General features: G+C 47.8%; 1 protein-coding gene across 1 annotated transcript in view; it reads left to right on the forward strand.

The window, feature by feature from the left end:
• kri1 (KRI1 homolog) overlaps positions 1-21,541 on the forward strand; it is a 69,377-nt gene that overhangs the window by 24,108 nt on the left and 23,728 nt on the right. Inside the window, exons 9-11 of the mRNA XM_078429299.1 lie at positions 5,402-5,508; positions 14,803-14,935; positions 19,450-19,545. Coding sequence (XP_078285425.1) covers positions 5,402-5,508; positions 14,803-14,935; positions 19,450-19,545 — 336 coding nt within the window. The remainder of the gene's footprint in view (positions 1-5,401; positions 5,509-14,802; positions 14,936-19,449; positions 19,546-21,541) is intronic.

Genomic DNA, 21,541 nt, shown 5'->3' on the forward strand with positions numbered 1-21,541 from the left:
TAAATAGTGTAAGAAAATAACTGCAGATGCTGGTACAAATCGAAGGTATTTCACAAAATGCTTGAGTAACTCAGCAGGTCGGACAGCATCTCAGGAGAGAAGAAATGGATGACGTCGCTTATTATAAATGTCGCTTATTCAATAAATAAATATATACAAGACATGTTCCTTCCAAAACTCAATCCGACATTCTCGGAGGCTATACATACATTCAATGCACCAATTGCATAACATTTCTCCCCACCCTTGCCACTCATGTGGCCCACTGGCGTGGAATCCCTTCCCTTATTTTGTGGGAATGTCCGTCACCCACAGAGCCTTGGCGTTGGCTGCACCGAGCTTCAGTGCGTCCCTCAGCACGTACTCCTGCAGTCTGCAGCGGGCCAGTCGGCAACATTCCCCCACGGACCTCTCGCTTCGCTGGGAGGTCAACAAAGCTCAGGCAGACCCAAGCCCAGTAAAGTCCGATTAAAGACAGTCCGAGGTTCTCTAATGAGGTAGACAGTAGTTCAGTCCTGCTCTCTAGTTGGTGATAGGATGGTTCATTTGCCTGATAGCAGCTGGGAAGAAACTGTCCCTGAATCTGGAGGAGTTCGTTTTAATCGTCAAAGAACCGCCCTCCTGATCAATATTTGGTCATTTCTGCTCCAGAACCAGGGGCCACAGTTTAAGAATCCAGAACCAGGGGCCACAGTTTAAGAATAAGGGATAGGCCATTTAGAATGGAGATGAGGAAAAACTTTTTCAGTCGGAGAGTTGTGAATCTGTGGAATTCTCTGCCTCAGAAGGCGGTGGAGGCCAATTCGCTGAATGCATTCAAGAGAGAGCTAGATAGAGCTCTTAAGGATAGCGGAGTCAGGGGGTATGGGGAGAAGGCAGGAACGGGGTACTGATTGAGAATGATCACATTGAATGGCGGTGCTGGCTCGAAGGGCTGAATGGCCTCCTCCTGCACCTATTGTCTATTGTCTATAAATGGTCAGCAAATTGATGCTTCTGAGGAGAAAATGTAACTAATTTACAGTTGTACAATGGTACAGGAACTGATAGTGTCTTGTTCACAGCTATTCAGGGTCAGATGTGTGATTTACTTTGGGTATTTATAAAGCATAACACTTTCAGTGATTAGATCTGTGATTTCCTGTGTTCAAAGCTTTTCCATTGTCTAATTGTTAATGCCATCAGGCTTTGTGTCTGCCTACTGCTTTAATGAACTGTTGAACTGGCTTTATCACAATGGATATCTCGCTGTCAGCAAGTGCCATTCACTCAACAGGGCTAAATGTGTGGTCAATCCAGAGAGATTTTCATCAATTCTCAGGCCAAATCTTAATCCTTGAATTAAGTGCTATTATTATTCCGGCTGACAAACCATCACCCTTTTAGTCCACTAATAAGTTCTTATTTTAAAAATGAACCATTTGCCCAGCCCTCTAGAATGTGCCAAACTGAAGTGACATTTCCCCCCTACTTTAGTTTAGAAATACAGCGCGGTTACAGGCTCTCTGGCCCACCGAGTCCGCGCCGATCATACACTCACTCGGGCCAATTTACAATTTTTACTGAAGTCAATTAACCTACAAACCTTTTTTAGATTTAGAGATACAGCGCAGAAACAGGCCCTTCGGCCCACCGGGTCTGCGCCGCCCAGCGATCCCCGCACTATCCTATACCCTATCCTATATATTAATACTATCCTACACCCACTACGGACAATTTTTACATTTACCAAGCCAATTAACCTACGTACCTGTACGTCCTTGGAGTGTGGGAGGAAACGGAAGATTTCGGAGAAAACCCACGCGGTCATGGGGAGAACGTACAAACTCCGTACAGACAGCACCCGTAGTCGGGATCGAATCTGGGTCTTTGGCGCTGTAAGGCAAGAAATGTCTCTGTAAAGCTTCTCGGATGTTTTTCCCTGAATTAAAACTGCCATCTAAGATAATAATAATGAATTTCATAACTGACCTTCAGAGTCATACAGCACGGATGCAGGCCCTTCGGCCCAAATCGTCCACACCTGCCACAATGCCCCGTCAAACCTGGTCTCTGTTGCCCACATTTGATCCGTTTTCCTCTAGTCCTTTCCTATCCATGTACCTGTCCTATCCATGTACCTGTCCAAATGTATTTTAAAGGTTGTTATTGCACCTGCCTTTACCATTTCCTCTGGCAGTTTGTTCCATAAATGCTTTTGTGACCTGCTTCTAGATTTTAAAGAAAAATTATTTTGACTCAAAACGAGTGCCTTGTAAAATGGTCCATAAATGTTCCATAAAATGTTCCATAAATGCTTTTGTGACCTGCTTCTAGATTTTAAAGAAAAAGTATTTTGACTCAAAACGAGTGCCTTGTAAAATGGTCAAGTCTGTGGCGCAAAACTGCTGTTTAGTTGAGATTTACATGGCGGCAACAGGCCCTTCAGCCCACCGAGTCCGCACTGACCAGCGATCCCTGCACACTATCACTACCTTACACACACTAGGGACAATTTTAAATTTGTACCAATCCAATTAACCTACAGACCTGTACGTCTTTGGAGTGTGGGAGGAAACTGAAGATCTCGGAGAAAACCCATGCAGGTCAGGGGGAGAACGTACAAACACTGTACAGACAGTACCCATAGTCAGGATGAAACCCGGATCTCTGGCGTTGTGAGGCAGTAGCTCTAGCTGCTTTAGAAATGATCGTTTTGTTAGTATGGTGGTATGATATGGGTGAAAATGGTGCTGCTCTTTTATTATCTGGAACCACCTGGAGATCAGATAAACTCTGTTCCAAGGAGGATTGTACTTTGGTAGCATATTCTACTGCACATGATAACCGTGTAGGATTGCAAAAGTCATCATAATCATAATCATACTTTATTAGCCAAGTATGTTTTGCAACATATGAGGAATTTAATTTGCAATACAGTCATGCCAATAAACAGCAACAGAACACACAAATTACATTTTAGCATGAACATCCACCACAATGACCCCTCCATTACCAGTCGGAATGCCACAGGTTTAGATTCATGTCATCAATTTCCTTCCCCTTCACTTCTAGCTTTATTTAAATCCTTTGGTTTTATTTAGTGGGCTAACATGCAAAACAATGCGTCTTGCTGTATCTCGGTACGTGACAATGATAAACCAGTGTCAACACTCCCAACAGCGCGTGGATGATTTTTATTGGCATTGGTTTATTAATCGGATGTGTACTGAGATACAGTGCAAAACCTTGTTTTGTGTATTTTCCAGGCAAATCATTTATACAAGACTATACCAGGTAGTGCACAAAGAAAAAAAATTGCGTGCAGAATATAGTGTTACTGTTACAGAGAATGTGCAGATAGAAAAGAATGCATGGGCTTCAGCAAGGTAGATTGGAAGATTGAGAATTCAAGATTTTTTTCTTTTTAGATGTGCAGGTGGTCCTCAACTTGCCATGGGGTTGCGTTCTGATAAACCCATTGTAAACTGAAAATACTTGCCCAGCGTTTGCACCATCGTAAAGTCGAAATATCGTAAGTCGAGGCACCGTAAGTTGAGGAGCATCTGTGCAGCACAGTGCCAACAGCGCCAGAGACCCGGGGTCGATCCTGACTACGGGGGTACCGCACGTTCTCCCCGTGACCACGCGGGCTCCCCCCAGGTGCTCTTGTTTCCTCCCACATCCCAAAGACTTGCGGGTTAGTAGTTTAATTGGCCCTCTGTAAATTTGCCCCTCGTCTGCAGTCCATGGATGAGAAAGGGGGATAACAGAGAACTAGTGTGAACGGGTGATCAATGTTTGGTGTGTACCTGGTGGGCCAAAGGGCCTGTTTCCATGCTGTGTGTGTGTGTGTGTGAGTTTTTTTTGAATGATAGTATTACAATCAACTTGGTGGGATTCATAAGACTATTCATTTTCAGACCGGCACTGCAGTAACCCAAAAAATGCACCTACTGCTTTAACATGAAAGGCGAACAGATATATTTAAGTGGAATCTTCCCCGTGGAATATTAATTTATTTATGATTAGATGAAAATTTAAACTAAAGAAAAAAATACATTGTGAATTAGCAACTTGAAGTGTACTTCTGCATAGTTCTAGACAGTCCGAGATTATTAGAGGATTGTGGCGGTCTTGGGTCAGTGGAAAACAGGAATGCTGCAGTATTGTTATACGAGGTCTCCATTACTCATGGTGGAACAGCGGTAGAGTTGCCGCCTTACAGCGAATGCAGCGCCGGAGACCCGGGTTCCATCCCGACTACGGGTGCTGTCTATACGGAGTTGGTACGTTCTCCCCGTGACCTGCGTGCGTTTTCTCCGAGATCTTAGGTTTCCTCCCACACTCCAAAGACGTGCAGGTTAGTAGGTTAATTGGCTTGGTAAATGTAAAAATTGTCCCTAGTGGGTGTAGGATAGTGTTAATGTGCGGGGATCGCTGGTTGGCGCGGACCCGGTGGGCCGAAAGGGCCTGTTTCTGCGTTGTATCTCTAAACTAAACTAAAAATTAGATTACCAGGGAGTCTTTTCCTTCGTGAGGGTAGGTGTCTCACTTGCTTTTCAAGCAGTGCCAGAGGGTTTGTGTACACTTTCAGTTCATCTCCAGCTGCACATACACATGCACAACAACAAACAATAATGGTGCAAAAGGACAAAACCAATGCTCCCAAGTCTATGTAATTCAGAGCTTATTTGGAGGTTATAGTGTTTAATAGACTGATGGCTGAAGGGAAGAAGCTGTTCCTGACCCTGGATGTTAGTTTTCAGGCTCCTGTACCTTCTTCCCGATGGCAGGGGTTAAATGAGAGTGTGGCCAGGGTGTGTGGGTCTATGATGATGCTGGCTGCCATTTTGAGGTTCACTAGGTTAATTCCCAGAATGGCGGGACTGTCATTTGTTGAAAGACTGGAGCGACTGGGTTTGTATACACTGGAATTTAGAAGGATGAGAGGGGATCTTATTGAAACGTATAAGATTATTAAGGGGTTGGACACGTTAGAGGCATGAAACATGTTCCCAATGTTGGGGGAGTCCAGAACCAGGGGCCACAGTTTTTTAGAATAAGGGGTAGGCCATTTAGAACGGAGATGAGGAAAAACCTTTTCGGTCAGAGAGTTGTAAATCTGTGGAATTCACTGCCTCAGAAGGTAGTGGAGGCCAATTGGCTGGATGCTTTCAAGAGAGAGCTAGATAGAGCTCTTAAGGATAGCAGAGTCAGGGGGTATGGGGAGAAGGCAGGGTCGGGGTACCAATTGAGAATGATCAGCCATGATCACATTGAATGGAGGTGCTGGCTCGAAGGGCCGAATGGCCTCCTCCTGCACCTATTGTCTATTGACTCCTGCAGATCTCTTCGATGGTGGGGAGGTCAGTATCTGTGCTGGACTTACATAAAAGGAAATGTTTTGACCATGTTACAGAAATACCTACGAGATTACTGGAATGATCCTCAATTGGATGAAGGGGAAAAGTTTCTGCGGGACTATGTTCTCAATAAAAAATATCTTGATGAAGAGGAGGAAGACAGGTAAGAACATTTCTATTTAGTGCAGGTGTTTTCTACATTCACAGTACTTTTTGTTTTTATTATTTCATTGGACTTTTATTTTATACTGGACCAAGTGGACCCGTTGGGCCCAAACCTCTCCTGCATTGGTGCAGCACCCTGACCTCTCCCCCCTCCCCTCTCTCCTCAACCCCCTTCCTCCCGTCTCCCCCACTCCCGTCTCCCCCTCCCCTCCTTTTAAACTTTAAAATGTGAATAACTTTAAAAATATAGCACGGATTTCAATAAAACTACTTGCATTATCACTAAAGTGACGATGGTGAGTAAGGTGGGCCTAAAATTGTCGCGCTATCATGTACCGTTTTGGCTGAAGTTCCGTCACAAACAAGACAACAAACGAGAGTTTTAATATATAGATGAAGTATATTGAAGTATTATATCCTGTATCCTTTGGACCATGTTGTATTTGTGTGTGACGATATTTGAAATTTTACAGCCAAGGTGCTTATCTGTTTTAATGGCTTTCTTGCGATAGGGGTGAACTATGAACACGTTTATCTAATTTTTGTTGCACAATCCAATTTTAAGACCAGTGGCGTCCTTGCATGGTGCTGGCGTTTGTTGTGTATGCCGTGCTTGGTCAAGTGGAATACCTTGGCTTGTTGCCTGTGCTATTTCAGCAGTCACACTCTCCGCAGCCCTTTTGATCAAAGGTTGGCGCTGTTCCCCCAAGATGGAGCTGTCCATGTTGCTGCCTCGGGTAGATGATCCCGAAGCCCTGTTCCTTCCCGCCACCCGAGACAAATTCACCTCAGGGCGGTCACGGTGGCGCAGCGGTAGAGTTGCCGCCTTACAGCGAATGCAGCGCCGGAGGCCCGGGTTCCATCCCGACTACGGGTGCTGCCTGTACGGAGTTTGTACGTTCTCCCTGTGACCTGCGTGGGTTTTCTCCGAGATCTTCGGTTTCCTCCCACACTCCAACAACGTGCAGGTTTGTAGGTTAATTGGCTTGGTATATGTAAAAATTGACCCTGGTGGTTATAGGATAGTGTTAATGTGCGGGGATCGCTGGTGGGCGTAGACCCGGTGGACCGAAAGGGCCTTTTTCCGCGCTGTATCTCTAAACTCTAAACCTACAAACCTGCACGTCTTTGGAATGTGAGAGGAAACCCACGCGTTCCAGGGCGTTGTGAATGTGTGGAATTCTCTGCCACAGAGGGCAGTGGAGGCCAATTCACTGGATGGATTTAAAAGAGAGTTAGATAGAGCTCTAGGGGCTAGCGGAATCAAGGGATATGGGGAGAAGGCAGGCACGGGTTACTGATTGTGGATGATCAGCCGTGATCACAATGAATGGCAGTGCTGGCTCGAAGGGCCAATTGGCCTCCTCCTGCAGATATTTTCAATCTTTCTATGATCACAGGGAGAATGTACAAACTCGGTACAGACACCACCCGTAGTCAGGATTGAACCCGGGACTCTGGCGCTATGAGGCAGCAACTCTACCGCTGCACCACCTTGGTTGCCCATAGTTGCAGAGGTTCCCGGAGGTTAAGGGTACATGTGTGTAGAATCTGTGGGTCACGGATTATAACTTCTGCCTTGGAGATGAGGAACTGGTGAAGACAATTCCAGCAGAACAGTGACGTGGGCCTGTGGCAGACTCATTGGGCATCGATGGACTGCAGGAACAACACTACTCACTCTTAAACCCGCAGACAGTATACAGCAGATAGACACAAAAAGCTGGAGTAACTCAGCCGGTCAGACAGCATCTCTGGAGAAAAGGAAGAGAAAGGTACTCTCTTCACCTCTGTGCACTTGTCCACTCGTGATCTGCAGCCCTCTAAGAATAGACAAAATGCTGGAGTAACTCAGCGGGACAGGTAGCATCTCTGGATAGAAGGAATGGGTGACGTTTCGGGTCGACACCCTTCTTCAGACTGAGAGTCTGGGGAAAGTGAAACAAGAGATATAGACAGTGATACACAGAGATGTATAGAACAAATGAATTAAAAACATGTTTAAAAGTTACATGATAAAGGAGACTGGCCATTGTTAGCTGTGGTCTTGGTAAAAATGAGTTACAGACAATGAGACTCAATATGATAATATACAGCAGCTGAGTTTGTCTGGCTGTGGTCCCCAATCAGTTTAGTTTAGTTTAGAGATACAGCGCAGAAACAGGCCCTTTCGGCCCACTGGGTCCACGCCGACCAGCGATCCCTGCACACTAACGCTATCCTATTTCACAAAATGCTGGAGTAACTCAGCAGGTCAGGCAGGATCTCAGGAGAGAAGGAATGGGTGACGTTTCGGGTTGAGACCCTTCTTCAGACTGAAACGTCACCCATTCCTTCTCTCCTGAGATCCTGCCTGACCTGCTGAGTTACTCCAGCATTTTGTGAAATAAATACCTTCGATTTGTACCAGCATCTGCAGTTATTTTCTTAACACTATCCTATACCCACTAGGGACAATTTTTACATTTACCAAGCCAATTAACCTGCAAACCTGCTGGTCTTTGGAGTGTGGGAGGAAACCGATAATCTCAGAGAAAAATCACGGGGAGAACGTACAAACTCCGTACAGACAGCACCCGTAGTCGGGATGGAACCCGGGTCTCCGGCGCTGCATTCGCTGTGGTTGGAAAGGAGAAACATTGTCCTTGTATATTTTTAAAAAACTGTGTTGTGTGAATTGTTTTTTGCTTTTTTTTTTGCTTTATGTGGATTTAATATACAAAAATCAAAAGAGCCAAAATTTGGTCAACTCTGGATGGGGTCAAGAAACTTCTATTTTTCCCTCCAATTAATAAAAACATTTGTGGGAGGGGGAGTTTGGAAATCACAAAATTAAGGTTAATAGATTTTTCATGAGTCAAGGGAAGCAAACAGTTAAGACACTGATCAGCCATTCTCTAATACAGTGGCACAGTGGCAGTGTTGCTGCCTCACAGCGCCAGAGACCTGGGTCCATTCCTGACTGTGGGTGCTGTCTGTTCTGAGTTTGTACATTCTTCCTGTGACCGTGTGGGTTTTCTCCAGGTGCACCGGTTTCCTCCCACACTCCAAAGAGGTGGAGGTACAGGCTTGTAGGTTAATTGGCTTCAGTAAAAATTAATGTAAATTGTCCCCAGTGTGCAGGATAGACAATAGACAATAGGTGCAGGAGTAGGCCATTCGGCCCTTCGAGCCAGCACCACCATTCAATGTGATCCTGGCTGATCATTCTCAATCAGTACCCCGTTCCTGCCTTCTCCCCATACCCCATGACTCTGCTATCCTTAAGAGCTCTATCTAGCTCTCTCTTGAATGCATTCAGAGAATTGGCCTCCACTGCCTTCTGAGGCAGAGAATTCCACAGATTCACAACTCTCTGACTGAAAAAGTTTTTCCTCATCTCCGTTCTAAATGGCCTACCCCTTATTCTTAAACTGTGGCTCCTGGTTCTGGACTCCCCCAACATTGGGAACATGTTTCCTGCCCTTAACGTGTCCAACACCTTAATAATCTTATACGTTTCGATAAGATCCCCTCTCATCCTTCTAAATTCCAGTGTATGGGTGATAGTGCCAGTGTATGGATAATCGCTGGTCGGCGGGGCCGACCATGGTGGGCCGAAGGGCCTGTTTCCATGCTGTATCTCTTAAGATCTAATAGAATTGAATAGCAGACTTCATGGGCTGAATTTTGGGGCGGCACGGTGGTGCAGCGGTAGAGTTGCTGCCTTACAGCGAATGCAACGCCGGAGACCCGGGTTCCATCCCGACTACGGGTGCCATCTGTACGGAGTTTGTACGTTCTCCCCGTGACCTGCGTGGGTTTTCTCCGGGTGCTCCGGTTTCCTCCCACACTCCAACGACGTGCAAGTTTGTAGGTTAATTGGCTTGGTAAATGTAAAAATTGTCCCTAGTGGGTGTGGGATAGTGTTAGTTTGCGGGGATCGCTGGTCGGCGCGGACCCGGTGGGCCCAAAGGGCCTGTTTCCGCGCTGTATCTCTAAACTAAACCAAACTAAATTGACCCTTTCCCTGTACAGTATTTGATGTTTGAAACTGCTGCAGATCTTTGAAGGACACCTTTCATGAACTATGGTACATCGGGGTCATGGGGGGCACGGGCAGGTCGGCCACCTGGAGCAGGGAACGTGCGGAACACTTGCCGCACAGAGTAGCAGAAATAGTTTGTGCCAACTACAAAGTTGCAAGCTCATGAACTGCTGCAACACGAGCTACAACGATACCGATACCAGCGTACCAACCCGTCCGACTGATTTCATTGGCCGAATCCTCCGATCTCCCATCCAGTGACAAGCAAGTTGGGGAAGAGCGGGAAATTTTGAAAAACAAAACTTGCCAAGTTATATATATATTTTTCCCTCCTGCCCTGTTGAACTGGGGTCAAGGGGAGGGCCCAGTGCTGACGCCCGATTGCCCAATTGCAGGGATGAGTCAATTTAAAATCGTGACCGAATAAAATATAAGTTGGCAAAGAGCCGGAGTTGTGAAACGGCCACTCTTCAGAGTAGAACTACACAACTAGCAATTTTCCCTCTGAAAATGGATCCTGAACAAGCCGCAGCAAGGGCAGTGAATAGACAACAGACAACAGGTGCAGGAGGAGGCCATTCGGCCCTTCGAGCCTGTACGCACCGCCATTCAACGTAATCATGGCTGATCATTCTCAATCAGTACCCCGTTCCTGCCTTCTCCCCATACCCCCTGACTCCGCTATCCTTAAGAGCTCTATCTAGCTCTCTCTTGAATACATTCAGAGAATTGGCCTCCACTGCTTTCTGAGGCAGAGAATTCCACAGATTTACAACTCTCTGACTGAAAAAGTTTTTCCTCATCTCAGTTCTAAATGGACTACCCCTTATTCTTAAACTGTGGCCCCTTGTTCTGGACTCCCCCAACATTGGGAACATGTTTCCTGCCTCTAACGTGTCCAACCCCTTAATAATCTTATACGTTTCGATAAGATCTCCTCTCATCCTTCTAAATTCCAGTGTATACAAGCCTAGTCGCTCCAGAATCCATTCGGCTGACATCAATTGTTATATTCGAAAACGTATACTTGAACAATTAATTATGAGATGGTGAGAAGTGGGAAATATGAAACCACGATTTAAAAAGAAAAATCCGCTTATCCCTCGCCAAGTTGCCTCATTGCACCACATCAGGAAGGAGGTGTGAAGGCTGTGGTGGCCTGCCTATTTCCTCTGTGGTTGCACACCAGAGAATTGTATATCATTGCACGGCTCCAGTCATGCATTCGTCTTGCCCTGCCATCAAAAGGTCATAAGGAATAGGAGTAGAATTGGGCCATTCGGCCCATCAAGTACACTCCGCCATTCAATCATGGCTGAGCCATCTCTCCCTCCTAACCCCATTCTCCTGCCTTCTCCCCATAACCCCTGACACCCGCACTAATCAAGAATCTACCTTAAAACTATCCACTGACGGCCTCCACAGTCTTCTGTGGCAAAGAATTTCACACATTCACCACCCTCTGACTAAAGAAATGTCTCCTCATCTCCTTCCTAAAAGAACGTCCTTTAATTCTGAAGCTATGACCTCGAGTTCTAGACTCTCCCACTCGTGGAAACATTCTCTCCACATCCACTCTATCCATAGCTCCAGTCCTGGCCTCCTGTGCATCCCCAATCTTAACCTCCCCACCACTGACTACCATGCACTGCACCTGCACTAAATCTCCGGAACTCCCTCTTGATTCTCTTTCCTTCCCACTATTTTTCTTTCCCCTTTGATATTCTATTGAAATTAAACCTCTGACCAAACATTTGAGCACTTGTCCATAGGTGCCAATGCCAAGCAAGCCTAGGAAAAATAGACACAAAATGCTGGTGTAACTCAAGTGGGTCTGGCAGCACTAGGGTTGCCAACTGTCCCATTTTAGCTGGGACATCCTGTATTTTGGGCTAAATTGGTTTGTCCGCCCTTATGGGACCGCCCTTGCCCCGTATTAGACCCGGGGGGGCGCTGTAGGTCCGGACAATGTAGGTCCAGAGGCCCGGGTGCCGTCTAACGGAGGTTGAGTAGCAACCCGCCTCCCGGCCCGGGCGCCCGCCATTGTTGGAGCGGGAGCACGTGGCCGCTGGCTGGGTGAGGTCACGTGGGGTGCGGCACAGGACGTCACCTTGTCCCTTATTTGGGAGTGAGATAGTTGGCAACCCCTAGGCAGCACCCCTGGAGAACGTGGATTGGTGATATATCCCGTCGGGTCCCTTCTACAGATTCAAACCCTTCTTCAAACAACCATACTTTGAAATGGCTTTGACATGATCTAAACGCAAGTTTTTGTCACCGCTGATCATCCATGCAGCTTTGTAAATGTTTAGAAACTCTCTGAAAATTTCTATCTCTCTGAAACTCTTTACGGAGATAGGATAGTGGCATTTAAGGGACATTTGAATAGCCATATGGATGTGCAGGGAATTGAGGGTTATGGATTATGTGCAGGTAGATAGAAGTTGGTCTTGGCATCCATCATGTTTGGCACAGACATTCTGGGCTGAAAGGTCTGTTCTTATGCTCTACTGTTCTATGTTCTATAAAATGCACCAGGTGGTATTGTACCCTGCCATGTAGTATTTTATCCTACACATCACCCGGAATTTCTGCTTGAATCCATCTTCTTCTTGCTATTGAGGGCGTGCAGCGTAGGTTTACTAAGTTAATTCCCAGAATGGCGGGACTGTCATATGTTGAAAGACTGGAGCGACTAGGCTTGTATACACTGGAATTTAGAAGAATGAGAGGGGATCTTATCGAAACATATAAGATTATTAAGGGGTTGGACACGTTAGAGGCAGGAAACATGTTCCCGATGTTGGGGGAGTCCAGAACAAGGGGCCACAGTTTAGGAATAAGGGGTAGGCCATTTAGAACTGAGATGAGGAAAAAAGATTTCAGTCAGAGAGTTGTGAATCTGTGGAATTCTCTGCCTCAGAAGGCAGTGGAGGCCAATTCTCTGAATGCTTTCAAGAGAGAGCTGGATAGAGCTCTTAAGGATAGCAGAGTCAGGCAGTATGGGGAGAAGGCAGGAACGGGGTACTGATTGAGAATGATCAGCCATGATCACATTGAATGGCGGTGCGTACAGGCTTGAATGGCCGAATGGCCTCCTCCTGCACCTATTGTCTATTGTCTATCAGTTCTGTCATCTCCAAAGGGACAATTCCAGGGAGCCAAGAACCTATTCTGTGCTCCTTGACAGGGGAGGCAATTGTTGTTTCTTATTCACTTGGGGCGGCACGGTGGCGCAGCGGTAGAGTTGCTGCCTCACAGCACCAGTGACCCGGGTTCCATCCTGACTACGGGTGCTGTCTGTACGGAGTTTGTACGTTCTCCCCGTGACCTGCGTAGGTTTTCTCCGGGAGCTCCGATTCCCTCCCGCACTCCAAAGACGTGCAGGTTTGTAGGTCAATTAGCCTCGGTAAAATTGTAAGTTGTCCCTAGTTTGTGGGATAGTGCTATTGTACGGGGATCGCGGGTCGGCACGGACTCACTCGGTGGGCCAAAGGGCCTGTTTCCGCGCTGTATCTCTAAACTAAACTATACTAAACCTGTAAAGGGAAACTTTTGAAAAGAAGCAGTTCGCTTTTGGGTGATGCTTGTTATCATCAACAGGAGATGTTCGTGAACTGGGAGCAGAAATCCTTGCCTCGAGCTAAATTAAGGAGAAAGAGAGATGTAGAGAATCATAATTCCCCACATTGGCAGTGTGTCGGCTGCTTGTGAAGACAAGGTTAAGCTTGATAATAATGTAATTCATTGTGTAAATAGGAATTGCTGCAACTATTCATTGGCATAACTGTTCACTCCCAGATCCTGAGGACAAGCCCACAGAAAAAAACACCCCGGTTACCATAAGAGACGTGCCAAGAAAACACATACCAAGAAAACATTCACAACGTACACAGATTCCTCCCTAGTAGCAATGCTCCAAACCTCTTCTTCTCATGAACCTTATACAATAATCATTCTAATTATCAATGTTTGGTCTATTATTATGGACGTGTGTACTTTCGAGACTGTCGTATGTTGAAAGACTGGAGCGACTAGGCTTGTACACACTGGAATTTAGAAGGATGAGAGGGGATCTTATCGAGACATATAAGATTATTAAGGGGTTGGACATGTTAGAGGCAGGAAACATGTTCCCAATGTTGGGGGAGTCCAGAACAAGGGGCCACAGTTTAAGAATAAGGGGTAGGCCATTTAGAACGGAGATGAGGAAAAAACTTTTTCAGTCAGAGAGTTGTGAATCTGGAATTCTCTGCCTCAGAAGGCAGTGGAGACCAATTCTCTGGATGCTTTCAAGAGAGAGCTAGATAGAGCTCTTAAGGATAGCGGAGTCAGGGGGTTTGGGAGAAGGCAGGAACGGGGTACTGATTGTGGATGATCAGCCATGATCACATTGAATGGCGGTGCTGCAGCCACAATGGTGTAGCCCTCTGAGAATAGACAAAATGCTGGAGTAACTCAGCGGGTCAGGCAGCATCTCTGGAGAGAAGGGATGGGTGACGTTTCGGGTCGAGACACTTCTTCGTTTAGTTTAGAGATACAGCGCGGAATCAGGCCCTTTCGGTCCACCGGGTCCGCGCCAACCAGCGATCCCCGCACATCAACACTATCCTACACACACTAAGGACAATTTTTATATTTACCAAGCCAATTAACATATATACCTGTACATCTTTGGAGTGTGGGAGGAAACCGAAGATTTTTAGATTTAGATTTAGAGATACAGCGCGGAAACAGGCCCTTCGGCCCACCGAGTCCGCACCGACCAGCGATCCCCGCACACTAACACTATCCTACACACACTAGGGACAATTTTTACATTTACCCAGTCAATTAACCTACAAACCTGCACGTCTTTGGAGTGTGGGAGGAAACCGAATATCTCGGAGAAAACCCACGGGGAGAACGTACAAACTCCGAACAGACGGTGCCCGTAGTCGGGATGGAACCCGGGTCTCCGGCGCTGCATTTGCTGTAAGGCAGCAACTCTAGCGCTGCACCACCATGACTGCCCCGTGACTTGTCCACTAGTGATCTGCAGCCCATAATGGTGTAGCCCCTCTAAGAATACGCAAAATGCTGGAGTAACTCAGTGGGACAGGCAGCATCTCTGGACAGAAGAGAATGGCTGACGTTTCGGGTCGAGGCCCTTCTTCAGACTGAGAATTGTATCGCATTTAGTCAGCTTGGACATTCACTTTGCTTTTGTTTCCTTCCCTGCCTTCCCTCGCGCACCTCTCCTGCCCGCCCGCAACAATCCTGAAGGATACCTACTTACGACGAAATCGTTCACGACGATGTGGATGACTCCTCGGATGAAGGTGAGGAATTTCTGAGGAAACAGGAAGACTTTGAAAGAAAATACAATTTCCGATTCGAGGAACCAGATGCAGAATTTGTAAGTGACATCTATACATCCATCTATATACTAAAACTCTTGTTTGTTTGTTTGTTTGTTTGTTCCTGAACTACAGCCAAAACGGCACCCGATAGCGCAACAATTTTAGGCCCACCTTACTCACCGTCGTCCCTTTGGTGCTAATGGAAGAAGTTTCATTGAAATCGGTGTTATATATTTAAAGTTATTCACATTTTAAAGTTGAAATCTATCTCCTAGGGAGGGAGGGAAGAAGGGAGGGGGGTGGAGGGAGGGGGAAGGGGAGGGGAGGGAGATGGGGAAGAGGGGGGTGTTGGGGAAGAGGGGGTAGGGGAGGAGGGGGGATGGGGAGGAGAGGGAGGAGGGGGATAAGGGAGTTGAGGGGAGGGAGGGGGAAGGGGGGGAGTTGAGGGTGCTGCACCAATGCAGGAGAGGTTTGGGCCTAACGGGTCCACTTGGTCTAGTGTTAAATATAGATGATATTGCACTTCCCTTTATTGGTCCCAATTACCAACAGCCGTAATTTAGTTTGAGTCCCAAGTTCAATGTGCGATCTGTTGAGGTAGCTGCAGGTCATAAGTGGTGAAATTATTTCCCCAGCAACATTCAACAGCCTCGAGAAACGGGGAGAGAGAGAGAGAGAGGATAATCAGCAATGGTTCCCAAGTCCAAGTGTCATTGAGTAATTCATAACAGGAGGCTGAGGGGTGATCACCAAAACAAAACCAAAACCAAAACCGATCAGCCAAAACATTGTGACCTGATGCGCCTGATGCAGGAAAAATGTTCCCAATGTTGGGGGAGTCCAGAACCAGGGGCCACACAGTCTAAGAATAAAGGGGAGGCCATTTAAAACTGAGATGAGGAAAAATGTTTTCACCCAGAGAGTTGTGAATTTGTGGAATTCTCTGCCACAGAGGGCAGTGGAGGCCAATTCTCTGGATGAATTTAAAAGAGAGTTAGATAGAGCTCTGGGGGCTAGTGGAATCAAGGGATATAGGGAGAAGGCAGGCACGTGTTACTGATTGTGGATGATCAGCCATGATCACAATGAATGGCGGTGCTGGCTCGAAGGGCCGAATGGCCTCCTCCTGCACCTATTTTCTATGTTTTCTATGGCCCGAAAAGTCACCTATCCATGTCCTCCAGAGATGCTGCCTGACCCACTGAGTTACTCCAGCATGTTGTGCTTTTATTTTTTGAGTTTCTATTCAAATCTTTGTTGCAGTGAAGGAATGAGGGCCGGGTGATAACGCAGGCAGGCAACGCACCTGACTGACGCACTTACGTCTGCCTCGGTAAAACTAATAGCTGGTAGATTGGGAAGGAGACGAAAGATGCTGTATGATTTAGATTGACTGTATGGCACAGGAAAAAACAAAAGACATTTTTTAAATGGAGCAATAATATAGATATTTTTCTAATGTGATTGGAATTTGGAAAGTGCTGCACAGAGTTACCTGGCCACCGAAACTTGGAATGATCTGCCTAAAATCAGAGAGCATGTTGCTAAAGTCTTGTCGACGAGAGTTTAGCAACATGCTCTCTCGCTGCTCCACCTCTGTGATTTCTCCTGCTCTACGACCACATTTTGACAGACCCGCTACCACAGCCACGTCTGCTTTCTTGGGACTCCATCTTCTGCCTCGTGGTTCCAGCTCCAGTTCCAGACCTCCCAATTCGGACCCAACTACCGGCTCCAACAGTCTATCTGACGCTTTTCAGAACAATTCTCCTTCCGTGCCCTGCATTGTACCCTGGCTGGGATGCGCCGGCACCAGCAGGCCCTGGCTCTGACTCTCCTACAGCTCCGGGCCTCACTAACCCACACCTGCAACGGGCCCCAACTGTACTTCATTCTTCGCCGGATCCGCGCCCTCAACACTCGATTCCTCGCCTACCTGGACTCCACCAAGGCTCGCAAACTCTCCCGACTCCAGACATTCGACAAGTGCATAAAATAAGAGGACGATATCGCACAGGATTTAGATTTTTTCTTTTAGATTTAGAGATACAGCGCGGAAACAGGCCCTTCGGCCCACCGGGTACGCGCCGCCCAGCGATCCCCGCACATTTACACTATCCCACACACACATTTGCCCAGCCAATTAACCTACATACCTGCACGTCTTTGGAGTGTGGGAGGAAACCGAAGATCTCAGAGAAAACCCACGCAGGTCACGGGGAGAACGTACAAACTCCGTACAGACGGCGCCCGTAGACGGGATCGAACCTGAGTATCCGCCGCTGCATTCGCTGTAAGGCAGCAACTCTACCGCTGTGCCACCGTGCCGCCCATTTGATGCCGCCCAGGGGTGCCATTTGATCCATTTTGTTATTGCTAGCTCCATGAAGGAGTGGTCCAATTATTCACAGTTCCTCCATAACGGGCGGCACGGTGGCGCAGCGGTAGAGTTGTTGCCTTACAGCGAATGCAGCGCCGGAGACCCGGGTTCCATCCCGACTATGGGTGCTGTCTGTACGGAGTTTGCACGTTCTCCCCGTGACCTGCGTGGGTTTTCTCCGGGTGCTCCTGTTTCCTCCCACACTCCAAAGACGTGCACGTTTGCATGTTAATTTGATTTTGGATAAAATTGTAAATTGTCCCCAGTGTGTAGGATGATGCCAGTATACGGGGATCGCTGGTCGGCACAGACTCGGTGGGCCGAAGGGCCTGTTTCCACGCTGTATCTCTAAACTAATCTAAACTAAAAATCTACAGCATCTCCCAATTTTTATTGATGTGTTGTAGAGTCATAGAGTCATAGATTGATACAGCGTGGAAACAGGCCTTTCGGCCCAACTTGCCCAACAATGTCCCAGCTACCCTAGTCCCACTTGCCTGCGCTTGGTCCATATCCCTCCAAACCTGTCCTATCCATGTACCTGTCCAACTGTTTCTTAAACAATGGGATAGTCCCAGCCTCAACTACCTCCTCTGGCAGTTTGTTCCATACACCCACCACCCTCTGTGTGAAAAGGTTACCCCTCGGATTCCTATGAAATCTTTTCCCCTTCACCTGGAACCTAGTGTTACTCTTAATCTTGTTCCTGCTGCATGATGTTGAGGAAGTGGGTAAACTACCTGCTTTGATCCTGTCTTACACGGAACGTGTCAGGGAAGATAGACACAAAATGCTGGAGTAACACAGTGGGGCAGGCAGCAAAAACGGGTAGGAGACGTTTCGGACTGGTTCAGACTGATTGTAGTGGGGGGTGGGGGATGGGACTGGAAGCAAGAAAAGACCTGGACAAATCAAGCCCAGCAATAGTGGCGCAGCGGTAGAGTTGCCGCCTTACAGCGAATGCAACGCCGGAGACTCGGGTTCCATCCTGACTACGGGCGCCGTCTGTACGGAGTTTGTACGTTCTCCCCGTGACCTGCGTGGGTTTTCTCCGAGATCTTCGGTCTCCTCCCACACTCCAAAGACGTACAGGTATGTAGGTTAATTGACTGGGTAAATATAAAAATTGTCCCCAGTGTGTGTAGGATAGTGTTAATGTGCGGGGATCGCTGGGCGGCGCGGACTCGGTGGGCCGAAGGGCCTGTTTCCGCGCTGTAACTCTAAACTAAACTAAATACATGTCCCTCAATCCCTTCCAAAAACATACCCACCACAGATGTTAGACTCACCAGCCAGGAGCTCTCTGCCTTGAACAAAGGCACAACGATGGTCACCCTCCAGCCTTTCAGGACCTTATCCGTGGCTGTTGATGTTACAAACATCTCTGCCAAGAGTCAAGAATTTCTTCTCTAGCTTCCCACAATGTCCTCAGATTCCATCCCGACTGCGGGCGCTGACTGTACGGAGTTTGTACGTTCTCCCCGTGACCTGCGTGGGTTTTCTCCAAGATCTTCGGTTTCCTCCCACACTCCAAAGACGTGCAGGTTTGTAGGTTAATTGGCTCGGTAAATGTAAAAATTGTCCCTAGTGTGTGTACGATAGTGTTAGTGTGCGAAGATCGCTGGGCGGCGCGGACTCGGTGGGCCGATGGGCCTGTTTCCTCGCTGTAACTCTAAACGAAACAAAAATCTAAAACAGGTGACCTCGGGCAAGGTGGTTCCCTGATAGGTCAATTGTAACAGGAAAGTGTGTAGGAAGAAACTGCAGATGCTGGTTTACACTGAAGACAGACACAAAGTGCTGGAGTAACTCAGCGGGACAGGCAGCATCTCTGGAGAGAAGGAATGGGTGACATTTTGGGTCAAGACCTCTCCTCAGACAGGGCAGGGTTGGTGTCAAATACAATTAAGAGGACTCTCTTTTTTCACAAAATGCTGGAGTAACTCAGCAGGTCAGGCAGCATCTCAGGAGAGAAGGAATGGGTGATGTTTCGGGTCGAGACCCTTCTTCAGACTGCCTGACCTGCTGAGTTACTCCAACATGTTGTGAAATAAATACCTTCGATTTGTACCAGCACCTGCAGTTATTTTCTTACATTAAGAGGACTTGAAAGTCTCAACAGAGCTCTTGGAAACGTTGATATATTCGTTTTGTGGACGACAAAAACATGCATTGCTTCCTCTTTTATAGATAAAATCATACCCAAGGACCATTATAACCTCAGTCAGAGCGAAGGACATTCGAAGAAAACACAAAAGAGAAGAGATTAAGCAAAGGAAGAAAAACGTAAGTGTGTCACATAATCATTGAAGTGGAGTGGTATCAATGTCGGGATTAACTCTGGACTGGCATGGTGGCGCAGCGGTAGAGTTGCTGCCTCGCAGCGCCAGAGACCCGGGTTCCATCCCGAACTACGGGTGCTGTCAACACGGAGTTTGTACGTGTGACTGTGTGGGTTTTCACCAGGTGCTCCGGTTTCCTCCCATACTCTAAAGGCATACAGGTTTGTAGGTTGTAGATTAGGGAGATCCGGTAGAGGTCAGCATGCCAGACTACCACAGCACCTCCCTTGTCAGCGAGATCCGGTAGAGGTCAGCACGCCAGACTACCACAGCACCTCCCTTGTCAGCGAGATCCGGTAGAGGTCAGCACGCCAGTTCCTCTATCTTTCTTTGACTCCTCTATCTTCCTTTGACTCCTCCCACTTCCTCCAAACCAGAGGCGTAGCTATGGGCACTCGCATGGGCCCTAGCTATGCCTGCCTCTTTGTTGGGTACGTCGAACAATCCCTGTTCCAGACGTACACTGGCCCCATCCCCGAACTCTACCTCCGCTACATCGACGACTGCATTGGTGCTACCTCTTGTACCCATGCAGAACTCACTGACTTCATACACTTCACCTCCAATTTCCATCCTGCCCTTAAATATACCTGGACTATCTCCGACATCTCCCTCCCGTTTCTGGACCTCACCATCTCCATCACAGGAGACAGACTAGTGACGGACATTTACTATAAACCCACTGACTCGCACAGCTATCTGGACTACACTTCTTACCACCCGGTCCCCTGCAAAAAGTCTATCCCCTACTCCCAATTCCTCCGTCTACGCCGCATCTGCGCCCGGGATGAGGTGTTTCACACTAGGGCTTTGGAGATGTCCTCGTTCTTCAGGAAACGGGGCTTCCCCTCCTCCATTATAGATGAGGCTCTCACTAGGGTCTCTTCTACATCCCGCAGCTCCGCTCTTGCTCCCCCTCCCCCCACTCGCAACAAGGACAGAATCCCCCTCGTTCTCACCTTTCACCCCACCAGCCAGCGGATCCAACAAATCATCCGCCAACATTTCCGTCACCTACAACGGGACCCCACCACTGGCCATATCTTCCCATTCCCTCCCCTCTCTGTGTTCCGCAGAGACCGTTTCCTCCGTAACTCCCTGGTCCACTCGTCCCTTCCTACCCAAACCACCCCATCCCCGGGCACTTTCCCCTGCAACCGCACGAGATGCAACACCTGTCCCTTTACCTCCCCCCTCAACTCCATCCAAGGACCCAAACAGTCTTTCCAGGTGAGACAAATGTTCACCTGCACCTCCTCCAACCTCATCTATTGCATCCGCTGCTCTAGATGTCAACTTATTTACATCAGCGAAACCAAGCGCAGGCTCGGCGATCGCTTCGCTCAACACCTGCGCTCGGTCCGCATTGACCAAACTGATCTCCCGGTGGCCGAGCACTTCAACTCCCCCTCCCATTCCCAGTCTGATCTTTCTGTCATGGACCTCCTCCAGTGCCATAGCGAGGCCCACCGGAAATTGGAGGAACAGCACCTCATATTTCGCTTGGGCAGCTTGCAGCTCAGTGGTATGAACATCGACTTCTCCAACTTTAGATAGTTCCTCTGTCCCTCTCTTCCCTTCCTCCTTCCCAGATCTCCCTCTATCTTCCTGTCTCCACCTATATCCTTCCTTTGTCCCGCCCCCCTGACATCAGTCTGAAGAAGGGTCTCGACCCAAAACGTCGCCCATTCCTTCTCTCCCGAGATGCTGCCTGACCTGCTGAGTTACTCCAGCATTTTGTGAATAAATACCAGGTTTGTACGTTAATTGGCTTCTGTTAATTGTACATTGTCCTCAGGGCATGTTGGATAGTGCAAGTGTACGGGGTGATTGCTGGCCGGCGCAGACTCGTTGGGTCCAAGGACCTTTTTCGATGCTGTATCTCTGAAGTCCAAAGACTGCATGAGAGCTTAGGTAGCAGGACAGGAGTAGGCCATTGG

This window comes from Rhinoraja longicauda, chromosome 37, assembly GCF_053455715.1.
Source record: "Rhinoraja longicauda isolate Sanriku21f chromosome 37, sRhiLon1.1, whole genome shotgun sequence".
In the NCBI taxonomy this organism is placed as follows: Eukaryota; Metazoa; Chordata; class Chondrichthyes; order Rajiformes; family Arhynchobatidae; genus Rhinoraja; species Rhinoraja longicauda.